Raw genomic sequence first — 24,769 nt, 5'->3', positions numbered from 1 at the left:
TGTTTAATTAAAGAAGTTGCGGCCAAATATTATATGGCTGTCCTTGCTTGCTCCATATCAGACTTTCCTTTCAGACCCAAAACACTTCACTACATAGCTTGGGTTGGGTCTACAACAACGAGCTGCAGCCAACTCATCACTGTCAACTCACCATGATCAACTGACCACAGTCAACTCACAACAGAAAAGACTTACATTAATACCAAAGAAATATTGGAGTAGAACAAGACTTACATTAATATCAAAGAAATATTGGAGTAGAATTGTTAAGGAAAGCAAGCTGGTTGAAGAACATGTAGTATTCATGAACAATAAATGGTGTTGGCCATTACTCCCAGCTTGGTTTTTAAGCCACCTAATAGTACTCTTCTATCCCTCAGCCCTTGGAATCATTATGAAGTTTTGCTAGTTCAGGGTAGTCATATTTGTATCAGCAGAAAAAGAATCCATGGATAGAGAATGAAAAGCTATAGAGTTTGCCAAAACTCCAAGATATGCCCATGTCTCTACAGCACTCTGTGTGCTGTACTGGTTACCGATTGGTCTCTGGACACAATTCAAAATGTTGGTTATGACCTGTAAAGCCCTGCACGGCATGCCACCAGATTACTTACGGGATCGTCTTCTGCCTTATACATGCCAGCAGCCAGTCAAGGCCCACAGAGTCAGCCTTCTCCAGGTCCCATCAGCCAGACAATGTTGTCTGGCGGGGCCTAGGGGAAGAGCCTTTTCTGTGGCTGCCCCGGCCCTTTGGAACAAGCTCCCCCCAGACACCCATACTGCTCCCACTCTCCCTGCCTTCTGCAAAGCTTTGAAGACCCACCTCTGCCAGCAGGCTTGGGGCCATTGAAACTTTAACTTCTTGCCCAACCTAGTGAATGAATGTTGGATGTGTGATATGTGAGCCTGTTTGTTTAGTTTTAACTGTGGGTTTTTTAGAACATGTTTTTATGTAGATTTCTAATACATGTATATTGTAAGCCGCCTTGAGTCTCAGGAGAAGGGCGGCATAGAAATCAAATAAGCAAATATGGAATTCACTTCCAAAAGAGGTTGTGATAGCTGTCAGCCTTGATAGCTTCAGGGCAGGATTAGACAGATTCATGGATGCCAAGTGTATCGGTGGTTATTGAAACGGATGTCCATGTACCACCTCTATGTTGGTTGAGGCAGGCAGGATTCCCTTGGGTACCGTTTGTTGGGGGTCAAGGGAAAGGGAGGGATTTGTCTCCTGTTTCTACTCAAGATCCCCATGGACAATTGGTGGGCCCTGTGTGACACAGAATACTGGACTCGATGGGCTTTGGCCTGATTCAGCATGGCTCTTCTTATGTTCTTATGTTTTCTTTTAATAAGGGGTTTTAATCATTAGATTCGTTATATACTGTGTTATTACTGTTGTGAGCCGCCCCGAGTCTACAGAGAGGGGCGGCATACAAATCTAATAAATTAAATTAAAATTAAATTATGTTCTTATGTTCTCTTTTAATAAGGGTTTTTTAGTGACTTTTAATCATTAGATTTGTTATATACTGTGTTATTACTGTTGTGAGCTGCCCCGAGTCTATGGAGAGGGGTGGCATACAAATCTAATAAATTAAATTAAATTAAATTAAAATTAAATTATGTTCTTATGTTCTTATGTTCTTATGTTCTTATGTTCTTATGTTCTTATGTTCTTATGTTCTTATGTTCAACAAACAAACAAACAAACTCAGAATTTAGGATTAGCTTTCCAGAATCAATCCTAGCTCTGTCTTCCTTTCTTAGTGAAGAGCCATCTGAGAATGGCACTATGTTGTTTTCAAAAGCCAAAGGAGGTTAAATACACTGGGCCAATACACTTTCGTCCCATAGCAACGGATGACCTCAGATTGGTGGATGCAGACGTCTTCCAAAACATTATGAATTTTTTCTTCCATCATCCAAATTTGTGACAGAGTTATTGAGATTAATGCAAATCCCAGGGACACTTGTATGAATAGATCTTTCCAGATTCAGCCTAATTATATGCATGATATTTTGCACTGCAAAAGAATAATTCTAAACAGTTGGTGCTGTTTTATGAAGAGAAAATAGTATCGTCTAGATTTCAAAAATGATTTCCTTGTTTTCAGATGCCAAGGTTAAGCTTCCAAGAATTGGTAATTCTTAGCATAAGATTAGTTTAGCATGTGTTGTCTTTCTATTCTGGAGTTTGAAATGCTCAGCACATCTTTTTTTTCTCTTCGCAGCTTCATGCAGCAAAATGGCCTTTTGGAGTTGAATTATGTAAATTATTCCCCTACTTTCAAAAGACGGCTGTTGGCATCATCGTGTTAAGTTTATGTGCTCTCAGTATTGATAGGTGAGAAAACAGTTCTTTTTGTCTTTGTTAAATAATGTGACTATTGTATGTGAAATTATAGACACAGAATAATGTAGATGCACACCAAACAGGGGTGTACAGTGCACAGTGCATGTGCCCATCACCCGACCGACAATAACCATCACCACCACCACCAATTGCGGGGGGTTCAAATATTTACTAGTTTATATATATATATTTCCTTGGCTCTACTTTGCATTTGTTATTGTTGAAAGAGTGATTGGAGTTTATTTTTCACATTTGCATCACAGATTCTACTCAGCATCTAACCTTTCACCTTATTCCATCGTGCCATCAGCTTCTCCAGTTTATTTTCATCAAAATTGTTTAATCTTATTTCCATGATTTCAAAATGTATGTGATCCACTATGTACCAGTACCAGTTCTGTAGTGTCCATTTTATAGACTCTTTCCAACCCAATACCACTACTGCTTGAGTACTTTCCAGTGCTGCAGTTTTTATTTCTTTAAAATCTCTTACTTCTCTTTGTTTAATTAAAATCGCTATTTCTTTTGTAATTGTCCAATTAATATTTAACATTTTATTTATTTCGTTCTGCACTTCCTTCCAAAATTTCTGAATTTCTACACTCTCCCAGAACATATGCATGAAAATTCCTTTCTTTTGGCAACCGTGCCAACAATTACCTTTCTCTTTCCCCTGGAAGTGTGCAAGTTGTGCTGGTGTATAATACCATTTATGTAAGATTTTTCTTCTCATCTCTTTAACCAAACAGGGTACCTTACGAAATAAATGGGTGCGTGGAATTAAAAAAAGGAAGAGATAATCCTCTGTATTAAGTAGAAGGAATAACAAACATGAGAATGGAATTTTTATAATCTTCCCATTTTCTCCCTGGAGATTCAATACCTTTCTACAAATACTGTTTGTTTGGGGGGGAAAATAAGCTTTGAGAAATTATTTAAATAGAACTCACACAAAAATAAAGATCCCAAAAGTAAATAGAAGATTTAAAAAATTGCTAATAAAACATAAATGTGGAAAATATTGGTAGTGCATTCTTCCCTTCCATTTATTTCACTAACCGCTAGATAAATATTTGTAACTTTGTCCATTGGACTTGGAGATTAACGCTGTTATCTATTTAAGTAATTTAAATAAAGTACTTTTTTCCCAACTATAGAACTACTACCAAGGAAAGACTTGTTTGACTTCTGATGACATTTGAAAAACTTTTGCTAATTGGAGCACCACTGAGTCGCCCCGAGTCTACGGAGAGGGACGGCATACAAATCTAATAAATAATAATAAATAATAATAAAAAACTGGAAATTGTCATGCCCCACCCCAAATAGTAGGGAGCATGACAGAGGGGCCTTGCTTATCTCTTTCTCATGAAAGGGATTAATGTGATAAACAATTAATGGTGTTTTTATGGTACATTTTATGTTGGGCATGAAATATATCCTGATTTTAGCATTCCATATTCCAGAGTTAGTTGGATTCTCTGCCTAACTCCTGTCCTGGTCCCTTAATTGTCCTTCCAAGATATTGCTATATAATTCCCAGGCTTTATGGCTTTCATAGCCATGCCTGAGATCTCTGATCACCCCAGTTGTAGAGTTGGAGATAAAAGAGAGCATCAGGATAGATAAAGGAATTGCTCAGAGCCTGCTAGGATTCAACAGAGGGCAGTCTGAATTAGCTAAATTACTTTCATGTCTCTCTCGAAGCTCTGTGCCTTCTTTAGCTACTGCTACAGTAATAGGATATTCTTCTGCTACTTCAGTAATAGTGGAAGTTCAACATTCCATGAATGGATGATGATGATGATGATGATAATAATAATAATAATAATAATAATAATAATAATAAGAAGAAGAAGAAGAAGAAGAAGAAGAAGAAGAAGAATTGAAAAATCAACAGACGATCCAAAGTGCAGACTCTGTAAAGAAACAGATGAAACAATCGATCACATACTCAGCTGCTGCAAAAAGATCACACAGACTGACTACAAGCATAGACATGATGCTGTGGCACAGATGATCCACTGGAACTTGTGCTGGAACTACCATTTACCAATGGCAAAGAACTGGTGGGATCATAAGCCTGAAAAAGTGGTCGAAAATGAGCAAGCAAAACTACTGTGGGACTTCAGACTTCAGACTGATCGAATTCTGAAGCATAACACACCAGACATTGTGATCATGGAGAAAAAGAAAGTATGGATCATCGACATCGCAATCCCAGGAGACAGCAGAATTGAGGAGAGGCAGCTAGAGAAATTAGTGAAATACGAAGATCTAAAAATCGAGCTGCAACGACTCTGGCATAAGCCCGTGAAAGTGGTCCCAGTGGTACTTGGCACGCTGGGCGCAGTGCCAAAGGATCTCAGCGGACATTTGAAAACCATTGGAATTGACAAAATCTCCATCTGTCAATTGCAAAAGGCCGCTTTACTGGGATCGGCAAACATCACGCAGTCCTAGGTGCTTGGGAAGTGCCCGACTGGTGATGAAATACGAAATCCAGCATAGTGATCTTGTTTGCTGTGTTGTACTGAAATAATAATAATAATAATAATAATAATAATAATAATAATAATAATAATAATAATAATAATAATTATAATTATAATTATAATTATAATTATAATTATAATTATAATTATAATTATAATTATAATTATAATTATAATTATAATTATAATTATAATTATAATTATAATTATAATTATAATTATAATTATAATTATAATTATAATTATAATTATAATTATAATTATAATTATTATTATTAATTAGATTTGTATGCCGCCCCTCTCCGGAGACTCGGGATGGCTCACAACAATAATAATAGCAATGTTACAATGGAAACAAATCTAATATTAAAAAACAGCTAAAAACCCCATCATTTAAAAACCATGCAACACACGCATACCATACATAAAATGTAAAAACCTGGGGGAGGTGTCTCAGTTCCCCCATGCCTGGCGAGACAGGTGGGTCTTAAGTAATTTGCAAAAGACAAGGAGGGTGAGGGCAGTTCTAATCTCTGGGGGGAGTTGATTCCAGAGGACCGGGGCCGCTACAGAGAAGGCTCTTTCCCTGGGGCCCGCCAAACGACATTGTTTAGTCGATGGGACCCGGAGAAGGCCAACTCTGTGGGACCTTATCGGCCGCTGGGATTCGTGCGTATGGAATGGAAACATGCCATCCCACAGATATTTCTGAATTCCATCTGCTGTCACCTTTCACTGTTGTCCGTGCTGACTAGAATTCGTAGAATGGGAATTCATCAACATCAGAAGAATACACCTTCTAACTAATGGTTCTTCCCAAATTATCTGGTTTATTGTTTATCTGTCACATAGTAGTTTAATCAATGGCCCAGAATTATAGCAAAATATTCACAGAGAACCACATTAAGAAAGGTTCTGTCTAAACTGACCAGGATCTCTCTTTTTTTCATATTTAGGTATCGCGCTGTTGCTTCATGGAGCCGTATCAAAGGAATCGGCGTACCAAAATGGACAGCAATTGAAATTGCTTTGATCTGGGTGGTGTCTTTTGTTTTAGCTATCCCTGAAGCTATAGGCTTTGATATTGTTACTATACCATACAAAGGGCAGAGTCTGTCCACGTGTTTACTTAATCCCCACCAAGAATCATCTTTTATGAAGGTAACGTGCAATCATCTATTTCTGTAATTGAATATTAGTGCTGTGTAATGTTTAGGATTTAGTTGCAGATAAGTATTTTGATTAGCCCTGGAAGAAGACATGACTCTTTTCAATAGTAGGAGGCATATGCTACATTTGAACTTCCATGTGCTTTAAGTCACCTTTTTGGAATCAAATTGAAAACGTAACTCTATTGCTTGAACTGAATTTATTTATTTAAAATATTTATACTCTTCTATTCAAATGTCTGAAGTGATTCAGAGACATTAGACATGTAATAATACATTAATTCCATGCAGAGAAGTAAATAAGGGACGCAGTGGCTCAGTGGCTAAGAAGCTGAGCTTATTGATCAAAAAGGTTGGCAGGTAGGCGGTTCGAATCCCTAGCGCCACGTAACGGGGTGAGCTCCTGTTACTTGTCCCAGCTTTTGGAAACCTAGCAGTTTGAAAGCAGGTAAAAATGCAAGTAGAAAAATAGGGACCAACTTAGGTGGAAAAGTAACAACATTACAAAGACGACAGACAATGCTGGCTCTTTGGCTTTAAAACGGAGATGAACACCGCCTCCTAGAGTCAGGAACGACTAGCACATATGTGTTAGGGGAACCTTTACCTTTTTAAAGTAGATAAAAGAAATTGTGGGTTTTCAAATTTTTAAGCATAACATTTCTTAATCTTAAAATTTCATCTTAATATAAAATCCAATTTGTTCACTCTGTTTAAAGTAGCCCAATTCTTTCCATTTAAAATTATTAAGATTGCTGTCCCCTCAATATTTTTGGGTTTAAAGAAAGAAAAGTTCAAGGAATCCCTCAGAACTTGAGATTAGCATTTATCAATAGCAATATTGCTGAATTGGAGAGGGGTGGCATATAAATACAATCAGTCAATCAATCAGTCAATCAGTCAGTCAGTCAGTCAGTAAATCAATCAATCAATCAACAGCATTTAGACTTATATACCACCTCACAATGCTCAAAAGCACTCTCTAAGCAGTTTACAGAGAGTAAGCATATTGCCTACAACAATCTGGGTCCTCATTTTACCGACCTTGGAAGGATGGAAGGCCGAGTCAATCTTGAGCCTACTGAGATTCGATCTGCCAAACTGCTGGCAGCTGGTAGTCAGCAGAAGTAGCTTGCAGTACTGCACTCTAACCACTGCACCACCGAGGCTCTTAAACAATTGTCCTAACTTTATGAAATCCAAAAAAAGACCCAACAAGATCTCCTCCATTACCACAAAGAAGAGAACAACAAAAGCAGCAATGTTGTCATGCCATAAATGGCAGGAATATCTGAAAATCTCAGGAGGGCATTCAGTATTTTGTCAATTTTTAATTTGCATCTATCATTTACCACCAATTACAAAACAGTGTCTTAACCCTTGTGATTTTTTCCCCCCTCTTCCCTCCCTTTCCCTTCTCTCAGTTTTACCAGGTAGCTAAAGACTGGTGGATTTTTAGCTTCTATTTCTGTTTGCCGCTCTTAATCACTGCTCTTTTCTATACTCTGATGACCTGTGAAATGTTAAGAAAGAAGAGTGGGATGCAGATCGCATTAAACGACCACCTGAAACAGGTAAAAGCAGGAATGAAACCTCTGTCTTATTTGAAAGGTGTATAATACTGGTATCGTGGGTGCAGTTTCAAACAAAATTACGAAAGGCAAGGAGGGTGGGGGCAGTCCTAATCTCCGGGGGGAGTTGATTCCAGAGGGCCGGGGCCGCCACAGAGAAGGCTCTTCCCCTGGGTCCCGCCAGACGGCATTGTTTTGTCGATGGGAACCAGAGAAGGCCAACTCTGTGGGACCTAATCGGTCGCTGGGATTCATGCGGCAGCAGGCGGTCCCGGAGGTATTCTGGTCGGATGCCATGTAGGGCTTTATAGGTCATAATCAACACATGAATAGTGGACAGCTGCATGCGTCCATGTGAGATTTGACTTTTGCACATGCGCAGGAAGCCAAATCTCATGTGAAGATGCTGGCGCATGAGAGATTTCACCCATTTTCAGTGTTTTTTGCTTCCGCGCATGCACGAAAGCAAAGAAATCGGCAAAAATCGGCAAAATCTCGTGCGAGAGAGTATCCTCGTGCGAGATTTGCCTTCCTGCGCATGCAAAGAAGATGAATCTCGTGCCGACGGGCGCACACCCGCACAAAATCACCAGGAGCACACCTGTAGCATGGGCGACGGGGAATCCCCGCCTGCAACTGAACCCCAAATTTCTGTAGCTAAGTCAGATTTTAACACAGAATTAATTTAACTTGTTTTTGACAGATTTGACAGATTCTTGTTGGGAATTCTGCGATCATATTTTCGCAGTGATTGCATACCACTGATACTACACAAAATCTGGCTCTGCAGCATCATTTAAGACAGTGTTTCCCAACCTTGGCCACTTGAAGATATTTGGACTTCAACTCCCAGAATTCCCCAGCCAGCAAATGCTGGCTGGGGAATTCTGGGAGTTGAAGTCCCAATATCTTCAAGTGGCCAAGGTTGGGAAACACTGATTTAAGAAACATAGAAGATTAGCGGCAGAAAAAGACCTCATGGTCCATGTAGTCTGCCCTTATACTATTTCCTGTATTTTATCTTAGGACGGATATATGTTTATCCCAGGCAGGTTTAAATTCAGTTACTGTTACGTCTGCTGGAAGTTTGTTCCAAGCATCTACTACTCTATCAGTAAAATAATATTTTGCCCAATTTTACGATCTTTCTTGCCACATTTGTTAAACGAATCACTTCAATTGATTCGTTTAACAAATGCACCAGTTGCGGCCCTACCTGGACAGGGAGTCTCTACTCACAATCCCTCATGCCCTTATCACCTCGAGGTTCAACTACTGCAATGCTCTCTACATGGGGCTATCTTTGAAGAGTGTTTGGAAATTTCAAATCATGCAAAATGCAGCTGCACAACCAGTCATGGGCTTCCCCAGACATACCCATGTCTCTCCAACACTCCATGGCCTGCATTGGTTGCCGATTGGTTTCCAGATGCAATTCAAAGTGTTGGTAATGACCTACAAAGCCCTACATGGCATTGGGCCAGATTACTTGTGGGACCGCCTTCTGCCATATGAATCCCAGCGACCGGTGAGTTGGCCTTCTCCAGGTCCCGTCAACCAGACAATGTTGTTTGGCGGGGTCGAGGGAAAGAGCCTTCTCTGTGGGGGCCCCAGCCCTCTGGAATCAGCTCTCCCCAGAGATTCACACTGCCCCCACCCTCCTCACCTTTCGCAAGTGTCTCAAGACTCACTTACGTCACCAGGCTTGGGGCAATTAGATCTAGATCCCCTGGCCAATAAATGTGATGTATGGCTGTGATACACCCTCCTTGCCTTTCATAAACATCTTAAAACCCACCTCTGCTGTTAGGCATGGGGGAATTGAGACATCCCCCTTGCCTAAGTAGCTGTATGTATGATATGTTTGTGTGTATGCTTTTTTATATACTGGGGTTTTAGGCTTTTTAATGTAAAATTGTTATTTTAAACTTTAATATTAGATTTGTTACTGTATATTGTTTTTATCATTGCTGAGAGCCGCCCCGAGTCTGCGGAGAGGGGCGGCATACAAATCTAATAAATAATAATAATAACAACGATAATGATGATGATAATAATAATAATAATAATAATAATAATAATAATAGCCATTAATATAACCAAATATTTATTTACCTTTATTCCCAATTGTGTCTTTCTTTGCTTTCAGAGACGTGAGGTTGCCAAAACAGTGTTCTGTTTAGTGGTTGTTTTCGCCCTGTGCTGGCTGCCTCTTTATCTCAGTAGCATATTGAAGTTTGTTTTCTATGATCCTCGCAGCCCAAACAGGTGTGATCTTCTTAGGTAAGACTCTTACAGCTTGAAAATATTGTATTGGCGGTTCTGTGTTAGCAAAAACTTCAGAAGAGAAGGATTTAGGGGTAGCGATTTCTGACAGTCTCCAAATGGGTGAACAGTGCGGTCGGGCGGTAGGGAAAGCAAGTAGGATGCTTGGCTGCATAGCTAGAGGTATAAGAAGCAGGAAGAGAGAGATTGTGATCCCACTGTATAGAGCGCTGGTGAGACCACATTTGGAATACTGTGTTCAGTTCTGGAGACCTCACCTACAAAAAGATATTGATAAAATTGAATGGGTCCAAAGACGGGCTACATAAGTGGTGGAAGGTTTTAAGCATAAAACGGATCAGGAAAGACTTAATGAACTCAATCTGTATAATCTGGAGGACAGAAGGGAAAGTGGGGACATGATCGAAACATTTAAATATGTTAAAGGGTTAAATAAGGTCCAGGAGGGAAGTGTTTTTAATAGGAAATTGAAGACAAAAACAAGGAGGTTAGTTGGGGGAAAGATCAGAAGCAATGTGAGAAAATATTATTTTACTGATGTTCTGCCGGCGTGTCCCAACCGCCCGTAATTACAGGGTAATTAGGCCAGAAAGACACACACCACACAATAGAAGGAAAACCAAAAGTCTTTATCAACAGAAAAGCAGAAACAGCTCCCTTTTTAAATGTTAAAGGGATTTTCCGGTACACACAAGGCACAGGTTAAATGCAATCCAATTGCTCACCCAGTAACTGGGAAATTGAGTCCAAATTACAAAGTCCAGAAAGTCCACACACAATCTTGAACAGGGAAACAGCAAAACCACGATCTTGACGAAACTATGAATCAGATAAACTTCCACAAGGCTAAATCAGAACGCCACTCTTTTTATCTGTAGCACTAATTACAGCAGCCCCACCCAACCACAGGTGGCCTCACGTATCTCCTGTAATAATCCTTCAGTTGTTCCCTCCTATGTATCACTCTACGCATGCGTGGGTCTGTCATAAGTTCTTGTTCAGAATCCAGGGATGATAAGGATGATTGATATCCTCCTGGGCTGTCTGCCAAACTCCCCCCTTCCCTGCTACTCACGCTTCCTTCGTCAGAGGAGCCTTCATCGGGAGATTCTATTGGAAGCAAAACAGGCCTGGGGCATGTGGATGTTTCCCCCACCTCCATCTCCACATTCCTTGGGGCAGGAGCTGGGCCAGAGCCAACCACAACAACTGATAGAGTAGTAGATGCTTGGAACAAACTTCCAGCAGATGTAACAGTAACTGAATTTAAACATGCCTGGGATAAACATATATCCATCCTAAGATAAAATACAGGAAATAGTATAAGGGCAGATTACATGGACCATGAGGTCTTTTTCTGCTGCCAACCTTCTATGTTTCTTAAATGATGCTGCGGAGCCAGATTTTGTGTACTATAAGTGGTATGCAATCACTGCAAAAACATGATTGCAGAATTCCCAACAAGAATCTGTCAAATCTGTCAAAAACAAGTTAAATTAATTCTGTGTTAAAATCTGACTTTAGAAAAATTATTTTCTCTTAAATCAAAGGAAATCCTTTAAAATTCAGGAGATAAAAAAATCAGGGTAACATCATATTGAACGTCAGTAGTTCCATGTGCAATTCCTATGCTTCCTATAGGAGATACATCTTTAGGAGATGCATCTAACTCATCTTAAATTCCCATCTGTTCTCCTAAAAAGGACATGATATATGTTCTAAAAAACTATTATTGCTCACTACTAAATCTGAGACATCATATATACTTCTTAGTATTTCATTCTAGTATTGATGGTCAGATCTTGCCAATGCTATAAAGAGCTGTCTGGAAGATATACATAGATGCAATTGATTCCTGGAAGATTCCTGAGTAATAATCACAAGGATATAACTTTTAAAATAAGATTGATACATAAGTGTAGGAACGCAATGCGTTTCTGCGTGAAAGATTGGAAATTTAATAAGGAAGATACACATTTAATTATTCGCATAATTACAGCAGCTCGAATTACATTTGCACAAAATTGAATAGCAACATTGAATGCACCTTGGAGCCTTCAAAATAGTATCTTCTGAAAAGAAGTTTCTCTAAGTGTTTCCTCTCCATTGATAAACTGGTTACGTACTGATCCATACATTTATTTTTATTAACAATGGAATTAGCTTTCTTCCCAACAGAGTTCAATCAGATGATTGCTTAAAAGATAGCTGTTTTCATTTACTTTTTTCTAATGCTACCTTTCCAATTTTGACCCTTCCCTACTTTTTATTATTTTCACAACAAAGTCATAATTGATTCGCCGTGTTTCATGATTAAGGGAGCATTTGGGTTTTCCAAGTCATTTCCCCTAAAGCCTACTATATCTGTGTGATAACATTATGTTGCATTGGTCATCTTGTAATCCTTATTATAATAAACCTTCAATCTTTTGGGTTTTGGTACAGTTTTTTGCTGGTGATGAACTACATTGGGATCAATATGGCATCTTTGAATTCCTGCATCAACCCAATTGCTCTCTATTTGGTGAGCAAAAGATTCAAAAACTGCTTTAAGGTAAGATTTGTTCATTAAATCTTATTACAAATGAAGCTGAATAGCATCAGATGAAACCTCTTGCTGAAGAAATTAAATTATGTTTGTTTGTTTTTAAATGCCCATTTGTTTTAGTCATAAGCGGTCACATAACTAAAAGCAGAAGCTTTATTTCAGAAAAAAATGTTCTTTGCAATCAGGCAATAGCGAATCATAGAGGGCAAGAATAGGGAAAAGTTGCTGTGCCTTAGATCAAGGATCTCCAACATTGGCAACTTTATGACTTATGGACTTCAACTCCTAGAATTTCTCAGGCAGCAAAGCTCTGGGAGTTGAAGTCCACAAGTCTTAAAGTTGCCAAGGTTGGAGACCCCTGGATTAAATGATCAAACAAGATGAACCAAGCTCAGGTAGAATGTAATGACTTAGGACCAGGGTAGGCAAAGTTGGCTCTTTTTTATTATTATTAATAAAATAATAAGGAGGGCATTTGCCCAGGTTCGCCTGGTGCACCAGTTGCGGCCCTATTTGGACAGGGAGTCATTGCTCACAGTCACTCATGCCCTTATCACCTCGAGGTTCGATTACTGCAACGCTCTCTACATGGGGCTACCTCTGAAAAGTGTTCGGAAACTTCAGATCGTGCAGAACGCAGCCGCGAGAGCCATCGTGGGGCTTCCCAGATTCGCCCACGTATCTACAACACTCCGTGGCCTGCACTGGCTGCCGATCAGTTTCCGGTCACAATTCAAAGTGTTGGTTATGGCCTTTAAAGCCATAAATGGCACTGGACCAGAATACCTCCGGAACCGCCTGCTACCGCACGAATCCCAGCGGCCGGTAAGGTCCCACAGAGTTGGCCTTCTCCGGCTGATTAAAAGCCTCCCCATGCCGGCTCCGATGTTTTAAAACACACACGCGGCTTTTCTGCTGCCTCCTGGCGAACTTCCCCGCTTTAGGAGGCAGCGGAAAAGCCGCGCGCGTGTTTTAAAACATCGGAGCCGGCATGGGGAGGCTTTTAATCAGCCCCCGAGCCCCCAACCCGGACTCGGGGGTTGATTGAGAGCCTCCCCATGCCGGCTCCGATGTTTTAAAACACACGCGCGGCTTTTCCGCTGCCTCCTGGCGAACTTCCCCGCTTTAGGAGTCAGCGGAAAAGCCGCGCGTGTGTTTTAAAACATCGGAGCCGGCATGGGGAGGCTCTCAATCAACCCCCGAGTCCGGGTTGGGGGCTCGGGGGCTGATTAAAAGCCTCCCCATGCCGGCTCCGATGTTTTAAAACACATGCACGGCTTTTCCGCTCGGAAGCAAAGCAAGCCAGCCCGGGTCTTCTCGGCTCGTATCTCGAATGTGAGCTCGTGAGTCGAGCAAAAATTTCTCTAATCTCGCAGCTCATATCTCGAGTAGCTCGTAAGTAGAGCTGCTCGTATGTCGGGGTTCCACTGTATATAAAAAACATACATACAGTCATATCATACACAGAAAACTACATAGGCAGGGGGAGATATTTCAGTTTCCCCACGCTGGACGACAGAGGTGGGTTTTAAGGAGTTTACGAAAGGCAAGGAGGGTGGGGGCAGTTCTAATCTCTGGAAAGAACTGATTCCAGGGGGTCGGAGCCGCCACAGAGAAGGCTCTTCCTCTGGGTCCCGCCAAATGACATTGTTTAGTTGACGGGACCCGGAGGAGACCAACTCTGAGGGACCTAACCGGTCGCTGGGATTCGTGCGGCAGAAGGCGGTCTCGTAGATACCCTGGTCCGGTGTCATGAAGGGTACTCTTCTGTAACATGTGGACTTCAACTCCCAGAATTCCTGAGCTGCCATGATTAACTCAGGAATTATGGAAGTTAAAAGTCCACAAGTCATAGAAGAGCCAACTTTGCCTACCTCAGACTTAGGAAAAAACATTAATAGTACTTTTCATTCATAACATCCTGATAGAATCAACAGGGAGAGGATGTTTGGACTTAGAAACAGAGATGACAAATATTAAATATCGCGTGCTGGCTGAGAATTCTGGGAGTTGAAGTCCACAAGTCATAAATTTGCCAAGGTTGGAGACCCCTGCCAAAGATAATAAATGACAGGCCTAATTCACATGTATGTCCAGTATTTCCAATACCCATTGAAACGTTATATTCTCTTATAAATTTAAATAATTGTTAATTCTGAGTCCGAGGAAAGTTCTATATGTTTCCATATAATGTAGTTTACAGGACATTGTCCACAATATTGAAATAAGGATGAAATGGATATAGCATTTTGTGCTCTTGATATGTTTTAGTATTGTAACTGAAAACTGGGACAATTGAGTTTTTGTAATTTCCTTGCCTGATGGACAATGTTTGGCACAAAGATTGAATTGGCTATGGGTAAGCCAAAGGAAATTGAAGTAGTCAATTTAGGAAGTAGCTTTCTGTAGAGGAAGTAGAAGATGCTAAGAATAAACTTATTTATACCTCAGTAGAAAACTAAAATAACCAGAGTTTCTTTGAATGAAGCTGGGAAAAAAATGAAAGCTAAATAATTCCTCTTGGATTATCCTCAGTAGAAAATAGAATAAATGAGAAGAAATTTATAAAATCTACTATTTTCTTGTTTTTGCTATTAATCTGAAACCTTATTACAGGTTTGAATATGACAAAATGATATCCTCTAGTTCTTCCCTAACTGAACAATATCAACATTTAGAAGCTCAGAATCACATTTATAATGCCTTTTTGTGTAAAAACACTGTTTTGGATTATAACCAGCCAGTGCAGGAAGAGGTCTAAATGTGAGGTCATAATCTTTTTGATTATGAGTCTGAAATATACAAAAATGTTGTAAAAAAATGACAGACACCAAGTGTAGTAAAACCTCTGAAAGGAGTTTTTCTCAATACACCAAAAATACATATAATACCATAACATTTTGTTCTTTTCAGGGCAATATTTTCTTATTTTGGTGAATGTTACTAAATGCTACACATAAAAAGATAAAAACTAATCTAAACTGAAAAGGCCCTAAAAGGATAAAAAGGAAAATTAGAAAGAAAGAAAATAGAAAAATATAGTGAAGAAAAAGAAATATATAAAGAAACAGCTTCCTCCATCATAAGTATAAACAATATTGTTGGTCTGTCGGGCTCTCTGGTAGAATCCTCCCCAAAATTCACAGGTACAAATTTCAGACACACACATGTTTGAAAATTCAAAAAAATGTTCTTTATAATGAAAATTCACTTAAACTAAGCCCTCTTTTGGTATAGCAAAGAGCACTCGTCTCCAAACAAACTGGTAATTTGTACAAGTCCCTTATCAGTTCTGTGATACTTAGCTTGCAGCTGTGAGGCAATTCACAGTCCTTCTTCTTTCACAAAGTGAAATACACTTTGCTTTGGTTAGTTTCAAAGCGGGGAAAAATCAGCACACAAAAGGTCAAAGTCAGTAAAGCAGTCACGAAACACAAGGATCAGATAATCCTCCACAATGGCCAAACCCACAGGCTGCTATTTATAGCAGCCTCACTAATGATCACAGCCCCAGCCAACCACAGGTGGCCTCATTTTCTTTGATAATAATCTCTCAGTTGTTGTTGCCTATGCATCGCTCTCCGCATGTGTGGCTGTATCATTAACTCTTGTTCCGAATCCAAGGAGGAGCTAGATAATTGATCTCCTTCTGAGCTGTCTGCCACACTCTCCTCCTCCTTGACACTCATGTCTTCTTGGTCAGAGGAGCCTTCATCATCAGATTCCACTGGGGGCAAAACAGGCCTGCAGCATGTGGATGTCTCTCCCACATCCACAGTCCTTGGGGCAGGAGCTGGGCCAGAGCTAACCACAACAATTGGTAACTATTGAGAGGCCCCCAAAAACGACACTCACAAGAATATAGAGTTCATGTAGTACAGGCTATCTGTGTTAAAGGCTGTGAGAAAGTGAAAAACCCATGCGAGAGTTCAGAAAGAGATTGTCAGTACTGTTGCTGTTCAAAGTTTAAACTTTCAAGTTAAAGTTTAAACGTAGCCACAAAAAGATTCTGGAAAGAGTATGTATCATCTTCGCTCTTTCATAATCAAATGAAGGCCGTGAAGATTTTTGTAGCTGGACAGGGTGAGTGGGTGGATATTTTTTTATTGCTTGTTTACTTGCTTAGAAACATAGAAACATAGAAGACTGACGGCAGAAAAAGACCTCATGATCCATCTAGTCTGCCCTTATACTATTTTCTGTATTTTATCTTAGGATGAATATATGTTTATCCCAGGCATGTTTAAATTCAGTTACTGTGGATTTATCAACCACATCTGCTGGAAGTTTGTTCCAAGGATCTACTACTCTTTCAGTAAAATAATATTTTCTCATGCTGCTTTTGATCTTTCCCCCAACTAACTTCAGATTGTGTCCCCTTGTTCTTGTGTTCACTTTCCTATGCTTGACTCCCTTGGAAATGTCAGGTTCTGATTTCTGTGAAAGAACCGGGAATAATGGTTCTGTATTTTAGAGCAGGGGTCCTTGACCTCCAGTCCATGGACTGGCATAGATCCGTGGCATGCCAGCATCCGGGCTGCACAAATAAGCCCAGCCCCATCCACGGGATGCAAGCGGCATGTGAAACCACGTCCCCCCCACCATTTCGCGGAAAAATCTCTCTCCATGAAACCAGTCCCTGGGGCCCAAAAAGTTGGTTGCCACTGTCTTAAAGAGGACAGATGTATAAATGCACATACAAACAGCCTTTCTAATGGAGAATCCATTTCCTTTTCAGTCGTGCCTTTGTTGCTGGTGTCATTCCAAAGACATGCTATCCCTGGAGGAGAAACAGTCCTGTTTAAAGTTCAGAGCAAACGACAACGGATATGACAATTTCCGCTCAAGTAACAAGTACAGCTCATCTTAAGCAAGAAAGCTCAGACTCAGCTATTGTGGGATCTTGCCAGACTGTAAAGACGAGGACACTTAAGCTGAAGACAAGAGATTCTGCATAGTAGAGGAAATTGAACTATTTGGGAAGGAAGTTGGAGATTTTTACAGAAATCTAAATATTTACTGAGCACGCCGACATCTTAACCGTACCCAGGGTTCCTAATCCTTTGAGTCAATCTTGTTGGGAGGGTTGGGGAGGAACTGTAGTTGTTTAAGCACTTAAATACTCCAAAACAGTAATTGCCAAATCATTTTTGTATTCTGTACATGAAATAATTGTATTTACCAAGGAACTCTTAATATAGAATTGTATGATTCAATTCAATTTTCAATTCAATTTATTAGATTTGCATGTCGCCCCTCTCCAAAGACTCGGGGCAGCTCACAACAATAATAAAAACAGTATAATAATGGAACAAATCTAATAATAAAATTATATTAAAAAGCCCCAACAATTTAAAAACCATACCACACATACATACCAAACATAAAATATAAGAAAGCCTGGGGGAGATGTCTTAATTCCCCCATGCCTGGCGATATAGGTGGGTCTTGAATAACTTGCGAAAGACAAGGAGGGTGGGGGCCGTTCTAATCTCCGGGGGGAGTTGATTCCAGAGGGCCGGGGCCGCCACAGAGAAGGCTCTTCCCCTGGGGCCTGCCAAACGACATTGTTTGGTTGGCGGGACCCGGAGAAGGCCAACTCTGTAGGACCTTATCGGCCGCTGGGATTCGTGCGGTAGAATGATGATTATGTTGTGGGCAATACCACCCATTTCTATTATTTAAAAAAAAGTTTTATTTGCCAGTAAAATTCATAGGTAAGCATGTAAGTGTAAAAAATTATTCCACCTGAAATATGCAAGTTTGTAGCAGGGTGCATCCAGGTATAAAATAGCTGGTATAAAATAGAATCAGTAAGAATTTTTCCCCTAGTAATGAAGGAACTTAAAGAGTCACAATCAGCCGTAAGGCAATTTAATTTTTTTTTTTACATAAACTTTTCCTCTGGAGTGATAAATGAACTTTTTAAAGGCTGGAAAAATATCCACCAGTCATTAATATCTGGGTCATCTCCAGTTCTACTTAAGTTTTTAAGGATAATCTTGCACTATTATTATTATTATTTATTAGATTTGTATGCCGCCCCTCTCCGCAGACTCGGGGCGGCTCACAACAATAACAAAGACAATGTAAGAACAAATCTAATAATTTAAAAAACACTAAAAACCCCATTATTAAAAGCAAACATACACACAAACAAACCATGTATAAACTGTATAGGCCCAGGGGAGATGTCTCAGTTCCCCCATGCCTGATGGCAGAGATGGGTCTTAACAACTTTACGAAAGGCAAGGAGGGTGGGGGCAGTTCTAATCTCTGGGGGGAGCTGGTTCCAGAGGGTCGGGGCCGCCACAGAGAAGGCTCTTCTCCTGGGTCCCGCCAAACAACATTGTTTAGTCGACGGGACCCGGAGAAGGCCAACTCTGTAGGACCTAACCGGTCACTGGAATTCGTGCGGCAAAAGGTGGTCCCGGAGATATTTTGGTCTAATGCCATGAAGGGCTTTATAGGTCATAACCAACACTTTGAATTGTGACCGGAAATTGATCGGCAACCAATGCAGACTGCAGAGTGTTAGTGTAACATGGGCATATCTTGGGAAGCCCATGATTGCTCTCGCAGCTGCATTCTGCACGATCTGAAGTTTCCGAATACTTTTCAAAGGTAGCCCCATGTAGAGAGCATTACAGTAGTTGAACCTCGAGGTGATGAGGGCATGAGTGACTGTGAGCAGTGAGTCCCGGTCCAGATAGGGCCGCAACTGGTGCACCAGGCGAACCTGGGCAAACGTCCCCCTCGCCACAGCTGAAAGATATTTCTCTAATGTGAGCTGTGGATCGAGGAGGACTATGTCCTTCTGAAAGTCATTATAGATCCAGGACTGCTTTCTAGGCCCTATTTTAAACAAGCAGTACTCTTTGGCATGGTGTGTCGCAAGCTGTGGAGGACATGGGTGGGTTTCACTTATCTTTGCTACCAGTTCAGGAATGGAAGGGTGCGGGAGCATGCTTCACCCGTAAGCAGGTTTCTGCACATGTGCAGAGCATTTTTGATGTCATTTGGGTAGGTGGAGCCTCCTGCCGCTGCCACGGTACTAGTTTGCACCTGAACCAGTGCAAACTAGTAGCAATCCAATACTGGTGGAGAATCAAGCAATTAAAAAACAGGCAGCATTAGTATGGCGTAAGTGCAACACATGATACCCGCTTTAGAATTAATATAGTGTAAATATCAGGCTTTTATTTTGTTCTTCCTGGGGAAAAGTCTTTCTAAATCTTATACTAAATCTTATAGTAAAGTTCCATAAGCAGAAAAGGAAATAAAATAAGTTTTCAGTCCTCTGCCAACTTACTTTACCCTTTGTCGGTGCTGGTTAAACTGATCTAACTATGCAAAATAAGAACCTGTGATGTACCTAAAATTAAAACATTTGTGCAGGCCTGCTTAATTTATGCAAAATACAGATTTTCCCCCCTCATCACAATTAAATAGCAAGCACATAGACTTTCACTCTCTCTCTCTTTTTTACCAGATAGTGTTACCGAGCTTTCAAATCTTTGCTCCCTCGACAGAGAAATATATAGCTCTCTTTCTGTAGATTTTTAACAATGCATTGCTGTTGCTATGGCAGACCAAGCACCAGTAGCGGGTTCTAAAACCTGTTGCCTCCAGTTTGCGCAGTAGCGTCTTGGGTGGGTAGGCGGAGCCTCTGGCCACTGCTACCAGTTCGCAGAACCAGGCCAAACTGGGAGCAACTCACAGCTTTCAAGCACAGGAATTAACTACCATCAGTATTAGTCTGAGTTATATGTAGAAACATGGACAGATCTGCATTCAAAAGGAAGGCAGGGGTTCCCCCCTATTATTTCTTCCTTTTCTTCTAAATCTGTCTTAAAAAGGCAGTAAGAAATTCCGTACTTTTTTTGGTCCTCTTAATCTTTTAAACTGGCTATAGCTCTGGTAGTATCCCTCACTTTTCCTTATGGGACATTTAATTGCATCGGTGTAAATATTCCATTAAGCCACAATGAAAGCTATAATAATAAACATTAAAATCTGGGCTGGTCCCAAAGTTGATACCATTCATTAGTCAGAGAGATAAATACAGTGGTGTTTTGCTCCACAAATAGTGGAGTTCTTGTGTTAATATTGCTAGTTAACACAGACGTAAATTTAGTATCAGTAATAAATAATATCGTTTTAAGTTATCAAAGAGGCTGTATAATAACCACTCCAACCTGTTATCCTGCAGTCCAGAAAATCTAGACGAGAATAGATTGTTGAAGGCTTCCTTCAAAGGTCTTCAGGTTAACATTGTGGCAGGATCCACTATCACTAATGAACCTGATAGAGTGAAGTATCACTCAGAGGACCCATGGTTTGCATAGAAAAGTGAAAATAGGACAATTAATTTTTTGTTTTTTAAATGCATTTGCTCATACCTCAGTTTTTGAGATTAGATACCTGCATTGCAGGTTTACTTCTAAACAAACAAACATAGATTTGCATTGTGAAGGAAAGTCCACCTGAAATTTCTCCAACTGTCAGGAGATACAGTGATACCTTGTCTTACAAACTTAATTGGTTCCGGGACGAGGTTCTTAAGGTGAAAAGTTTGTAAGACGAAACAAAGTTTCCCATAGGAATCAATGGAAAAGCAATTAATGCATGCAAGCCCAAAATTCACCCCTTTTGCCAGCCGAAGCGCCCGTTTTTGCGCTGCTGGGATTCCCCTGAGGTTCCCCTCCATGGGAAACCCCACCTCCGGACTTCTGTGTTTTTGCGATGCTGCAGGGGACTCCCAGCATCGCAAAAACAAGCGCTTCGCTGGCAACGGATGTCCGGAGGTGGGGCATCCCAGTGGCGGTGGTGGGTTTGTAAGGTGAAAATAGTTCGTAAGAAGAGGCAAAAAAAATCTTAAACCCCGGGTTTGTATCTCGAAAAGTTTGTATGATGAGGCGTTTGTAAGATGAGGTATTACTGTACTCCTAAAGCTGATCTTTTCCTATGAGGGTTTACATTGTTATAACATCAGCCACTTCACTTGGAGTAACAAAATGTGACAAGTTTATTGCCTTATGTTTACAGCCAACTATTATTTTCAAAAGTTCTCTTACATATTAATTCATGGGTGCACAACCTTGGGCCTTGTAGCTATTAAGTCCTTGATCCAAGTCTTCACTAAACAAATTATGTAATAAATGATTACATAGTAAGATTTTTAGTTTTGATCAAAAATGTTACATGATATGGTAACGCTGTGCAAAGTTCTTAGGTGTCATTTAGGCAACCTGGAGTCCTGTTCTCAAACTTTGAGATGAAAGTATTTATACAGGTGGTAAAGTTGGTGTTGATCTTGTGCTTAACACTGACAATTGTTCAGTAGTTTTAATTTCCATTAATCTGTTCAGTAGTACTGCTATTGGCTATAGCGTTACAGTACTGTACACATATCCTTGTAATTCTTTTTATAATATAGATAGTATTATTGAGCTGCATTTTTAAATTGTATTGCTGTATTTTTACAATGCACTATGTTATGGTTCAAATCTGTTAAAAAAATATTGTTTTTGTAGTTTGTAACTTGTGTTTATCCAGTGCAGAGGTTTCACACATTTCTTTTTATGTAACAATTTGTCTAAACATGAAATAGAATTTAGTTAGGCTTATACAGCAGAACCAGAGGATTTGTGTTTCTAATTTTAACTATTTGTTCATACTAAATATATATGTATATATTCCATTTCCCCCAATATTTTAATAGGGTATGTCATTTCTTTTTCTATCATGAAAACTTTGTAGTAATATGAAGTATGACATTCAGATAACAATAGAATGTGTGTGTAGAAATTGGAATTTCTAGATTTTTAAAGTTTTTTTAATCCTGCCTTATTTTTATGAATAAACTAATGATCTATAATTTTTTTTTAAAAAAACTCTTTTATACAGAGTTTCCCCTTTACCTACAGCTGCAACCCCTAGTTGTACAATGTCCAACTGCTGTAGATAGGGAAGGGATTCAATCCGTGTGGGAAGAAATTAAAATTTTCACTTCCACATCTACACCTTACTACTATATTTTTGGAGTATAAGATGCACCAGAGTATAAGACACAGCTTAGTTTTTGGGGAATAGGGGAAAGAATCTGCTTATCAGATATTCATCTAGCTAGCATCCTTTGTCTGGTCCGCTTCAGCACATTATTTTATCTCCAGGTTAGGGTTTAAAAAAAAAACCCCTTATTCAGAGAGAGTAACAATGAAAGAGCTTGCAAGCCAGTAAGAGCTGGGAACATTGTTAGCACCTGGAAAGAAACATTCAGAATAAGTAGAGCAATGGAAATGAAACCTGCAAAGACTTAGGGCTTGGAAAACATTCTTCGCCAAGAGAAACAATGATAGGGCCTGCAATGTTCTCGGAGAGGGGCAGCATACAAATCTAATAAATTATTATTTATTATTATTATTATTATTTGTTCTGTTGAGCTCTCTGTTAGAATCCTCCCGAAAATGCACAGATACAATTTCAGACACACACACGTTTGAAAATTCAAAACAATGTTCTTTATACTGAAAATGCAAATAAACGAAGCACTCTTTTTGTATAGCAAAGAGCACTCATCTCCAAACAAACTGGTAATTTGTACAAGTCCCTTATCAGTTCTGTGGTACTTAGCTTGCAGCTGTGAGGTAATTCATAGTCCTTCGTCTTTCACAAAGTGAAACACTTTGCCCTGGTTTAGTTTCAAAGCGGGGAAAAATCAGCACACAAAGGTCAAAGTCAGCAAAGCAGGCACGAAACACAATGATCAGATAATCCTTCACAATGGCCAAACCCACAGGCTGCTCTTTATAGCAGCCTCACTAATTACCACAGCCCCACCCAACCACAGGTGGCCTCATTTTCTTTGATAATAATCTCTCAGTTGTTGCTGCCTATGCATCACTCTCCGCATGCGTGGCTGTATCATTAACTCTTGTTCCGAATCCAAGGAGGAGCTAGATAATTATCTCCTTCTGAGCTGTCTGCCACACTCTCCTCCTCCCTGTCACTCATGTCTTCTTGGTCAGAGGAGCCTTCATCAGCAGATTCCACCAGGAGCAAAACAGGCCTGCAGCATGTGGATGTCTCCCCCACATCCACAGTCCGTGGGGCAGGAGCTGGGCCAGAGCTAACCACAACGTTATTAAAGTAAGAGCTGGGAAGATTGTTAGGAGTTAGTTAGGGCTGGAAAAAAAAGCTACATTCAGAGTATAAGGCACACCCAAATTATCAGCCTCTTTTAGGGAGGAAAGGGTGCATCTTATACTCCAAAAAATATGGTAATTTCATTATTCAGTGTAACAGATTCAGTGTAGTTGTCAATAATATCTTCAATTAAATCAGGTTGGAGGAATCATATAAAGATGAATAACTCCATATTTTTTTAAAAAAATGTATTTATTTTATTCATTCGATTTTTATGCCGCCCTTCTCCTTAGACTCAGGGCGGCTTACAACTTGTTAGCAATAGCACTTTTTAACAGAGCCAGCCTATTGCTCCCACAATCTGGATCCTCATCTTACCCACCTTGGAAGGATGGAAGGCTGAGTCAACCTTGAGCCGGTGATGAGATTTGAACCGCTGATCTAAAGATCTACGGACAGCTTCAGTGGCCTGCAGTACAGCACTCTACCTGCTGTTCTTTTTATAGTATTCCCTGTAAAATTGTTTGAACCTTTTGACATCACATAGGCAAACTTCATCTTGATGAACGTCTTTAGAAAAATTACCAGTGTGTATCCATGGAGGAAAAATATCCATAGAAACATAGAAGTCTGACAGCAGAAAAAGACCTCATGGTCCATCTAGTCTGCCCTTATACTATTTTCTGTATTTTATCTTAGGATGGATATATGTTTATCCCAGGCATGTTTAAATTCAGTTATTGTGGATTTATCTACCACATCTGCTGGAAGTTTGTTCCAAGGATCTACTACTCTTTCAGTAAAATAATATTTTCTCATGTTGCTTTTGATCTTTCCCCCAACTAACTTCAGATTGTGTCCCCTTGTTCTTGTGTTCACTTTCCTATTAAAAACACTTCCCTCCTGGACCTTATTTAACCCTTTAACATATTTAAATGTTTCGGTCATGTCCCCCCCTTTTCCTTCTGTCCTCCAGACTATACAGATTGAGTTCATTAAGTATTTCCTGATACGTTTTATGCTTAAGACCTTCCACCATTCCTGTAGCCCATCTTTGGACCCATTCAATTTTGTCAATATCTTTTTGTAGGTGAGGTCTCCAGAACTGAGCACAGTATTCCAAATGTGGTCTCACCAGCACTCTGTATAAGGGGATCACGATCTCCCTCTTCCTGCTTGTTATACCTCTAGCTATG

The 24,769-nt window shown here is 40.0% G+C and overlaps 1 protein-coding gene across 1 annotated transcript in view; it reads left to right on the top strand.

Moving 5' to 3' along the window:
• EDNRB (endothelin receptor type B) overlaps positions 1-21,968 on the top strand; it is a 37,285-nt gene extending 15,317 nt beyond the window's left edge. Inside the window, exons 2-7 of the mRNA XM_070751252.1 lie at positions 2,235-2,347; positions 5,808-6,012; positions 7,445-7,594; positions 9,741-9,874; positions 12,323-12,431; positions 17,164-21,968. Coding sequence (XP_070607353.1) covers positions 2,235-2,347; positions 5,808-6,012; positions 7,445-7,594; positions 9,741-9,874; positions 12,323-12,431; positions 17,164-17,295 — 843 coding nt within the window. The 3' untranslated portion in view covers positions 17,296-21,968. The remainder of the gene's footprint in view (positions 1-2,234; positions 2,348-5,807; positions 6,013-7,444; positions 7,595-9,740; positions 9,875-12,322; positions 12,432-17,163) is intronic.
• Positions 21,969-24,769: the final 2,801 nt, after the last annotated feature.

This window comes from Erythrolamprus reginae, chromosome 4 (genome assembly GCF_031021105.1).
Source record: "Erythrolamprus reginae isolate rEryReg1 chromosome 4, rEryReg1.hap1, whole genome shotgun sequence".
Classification (NCBI taxonomy): domain Eukaryota; kingdom Metazoa; phylum Chordata; class Lepidosauria; order Squamata; family Dipsadidae; genus Erythrolamprus; species Erythrolamprus reginae.
Note: the sequence above shows the minus strand (reverse complement) of the source record. Positions and strands in the feature narration are given on the sequence as shown.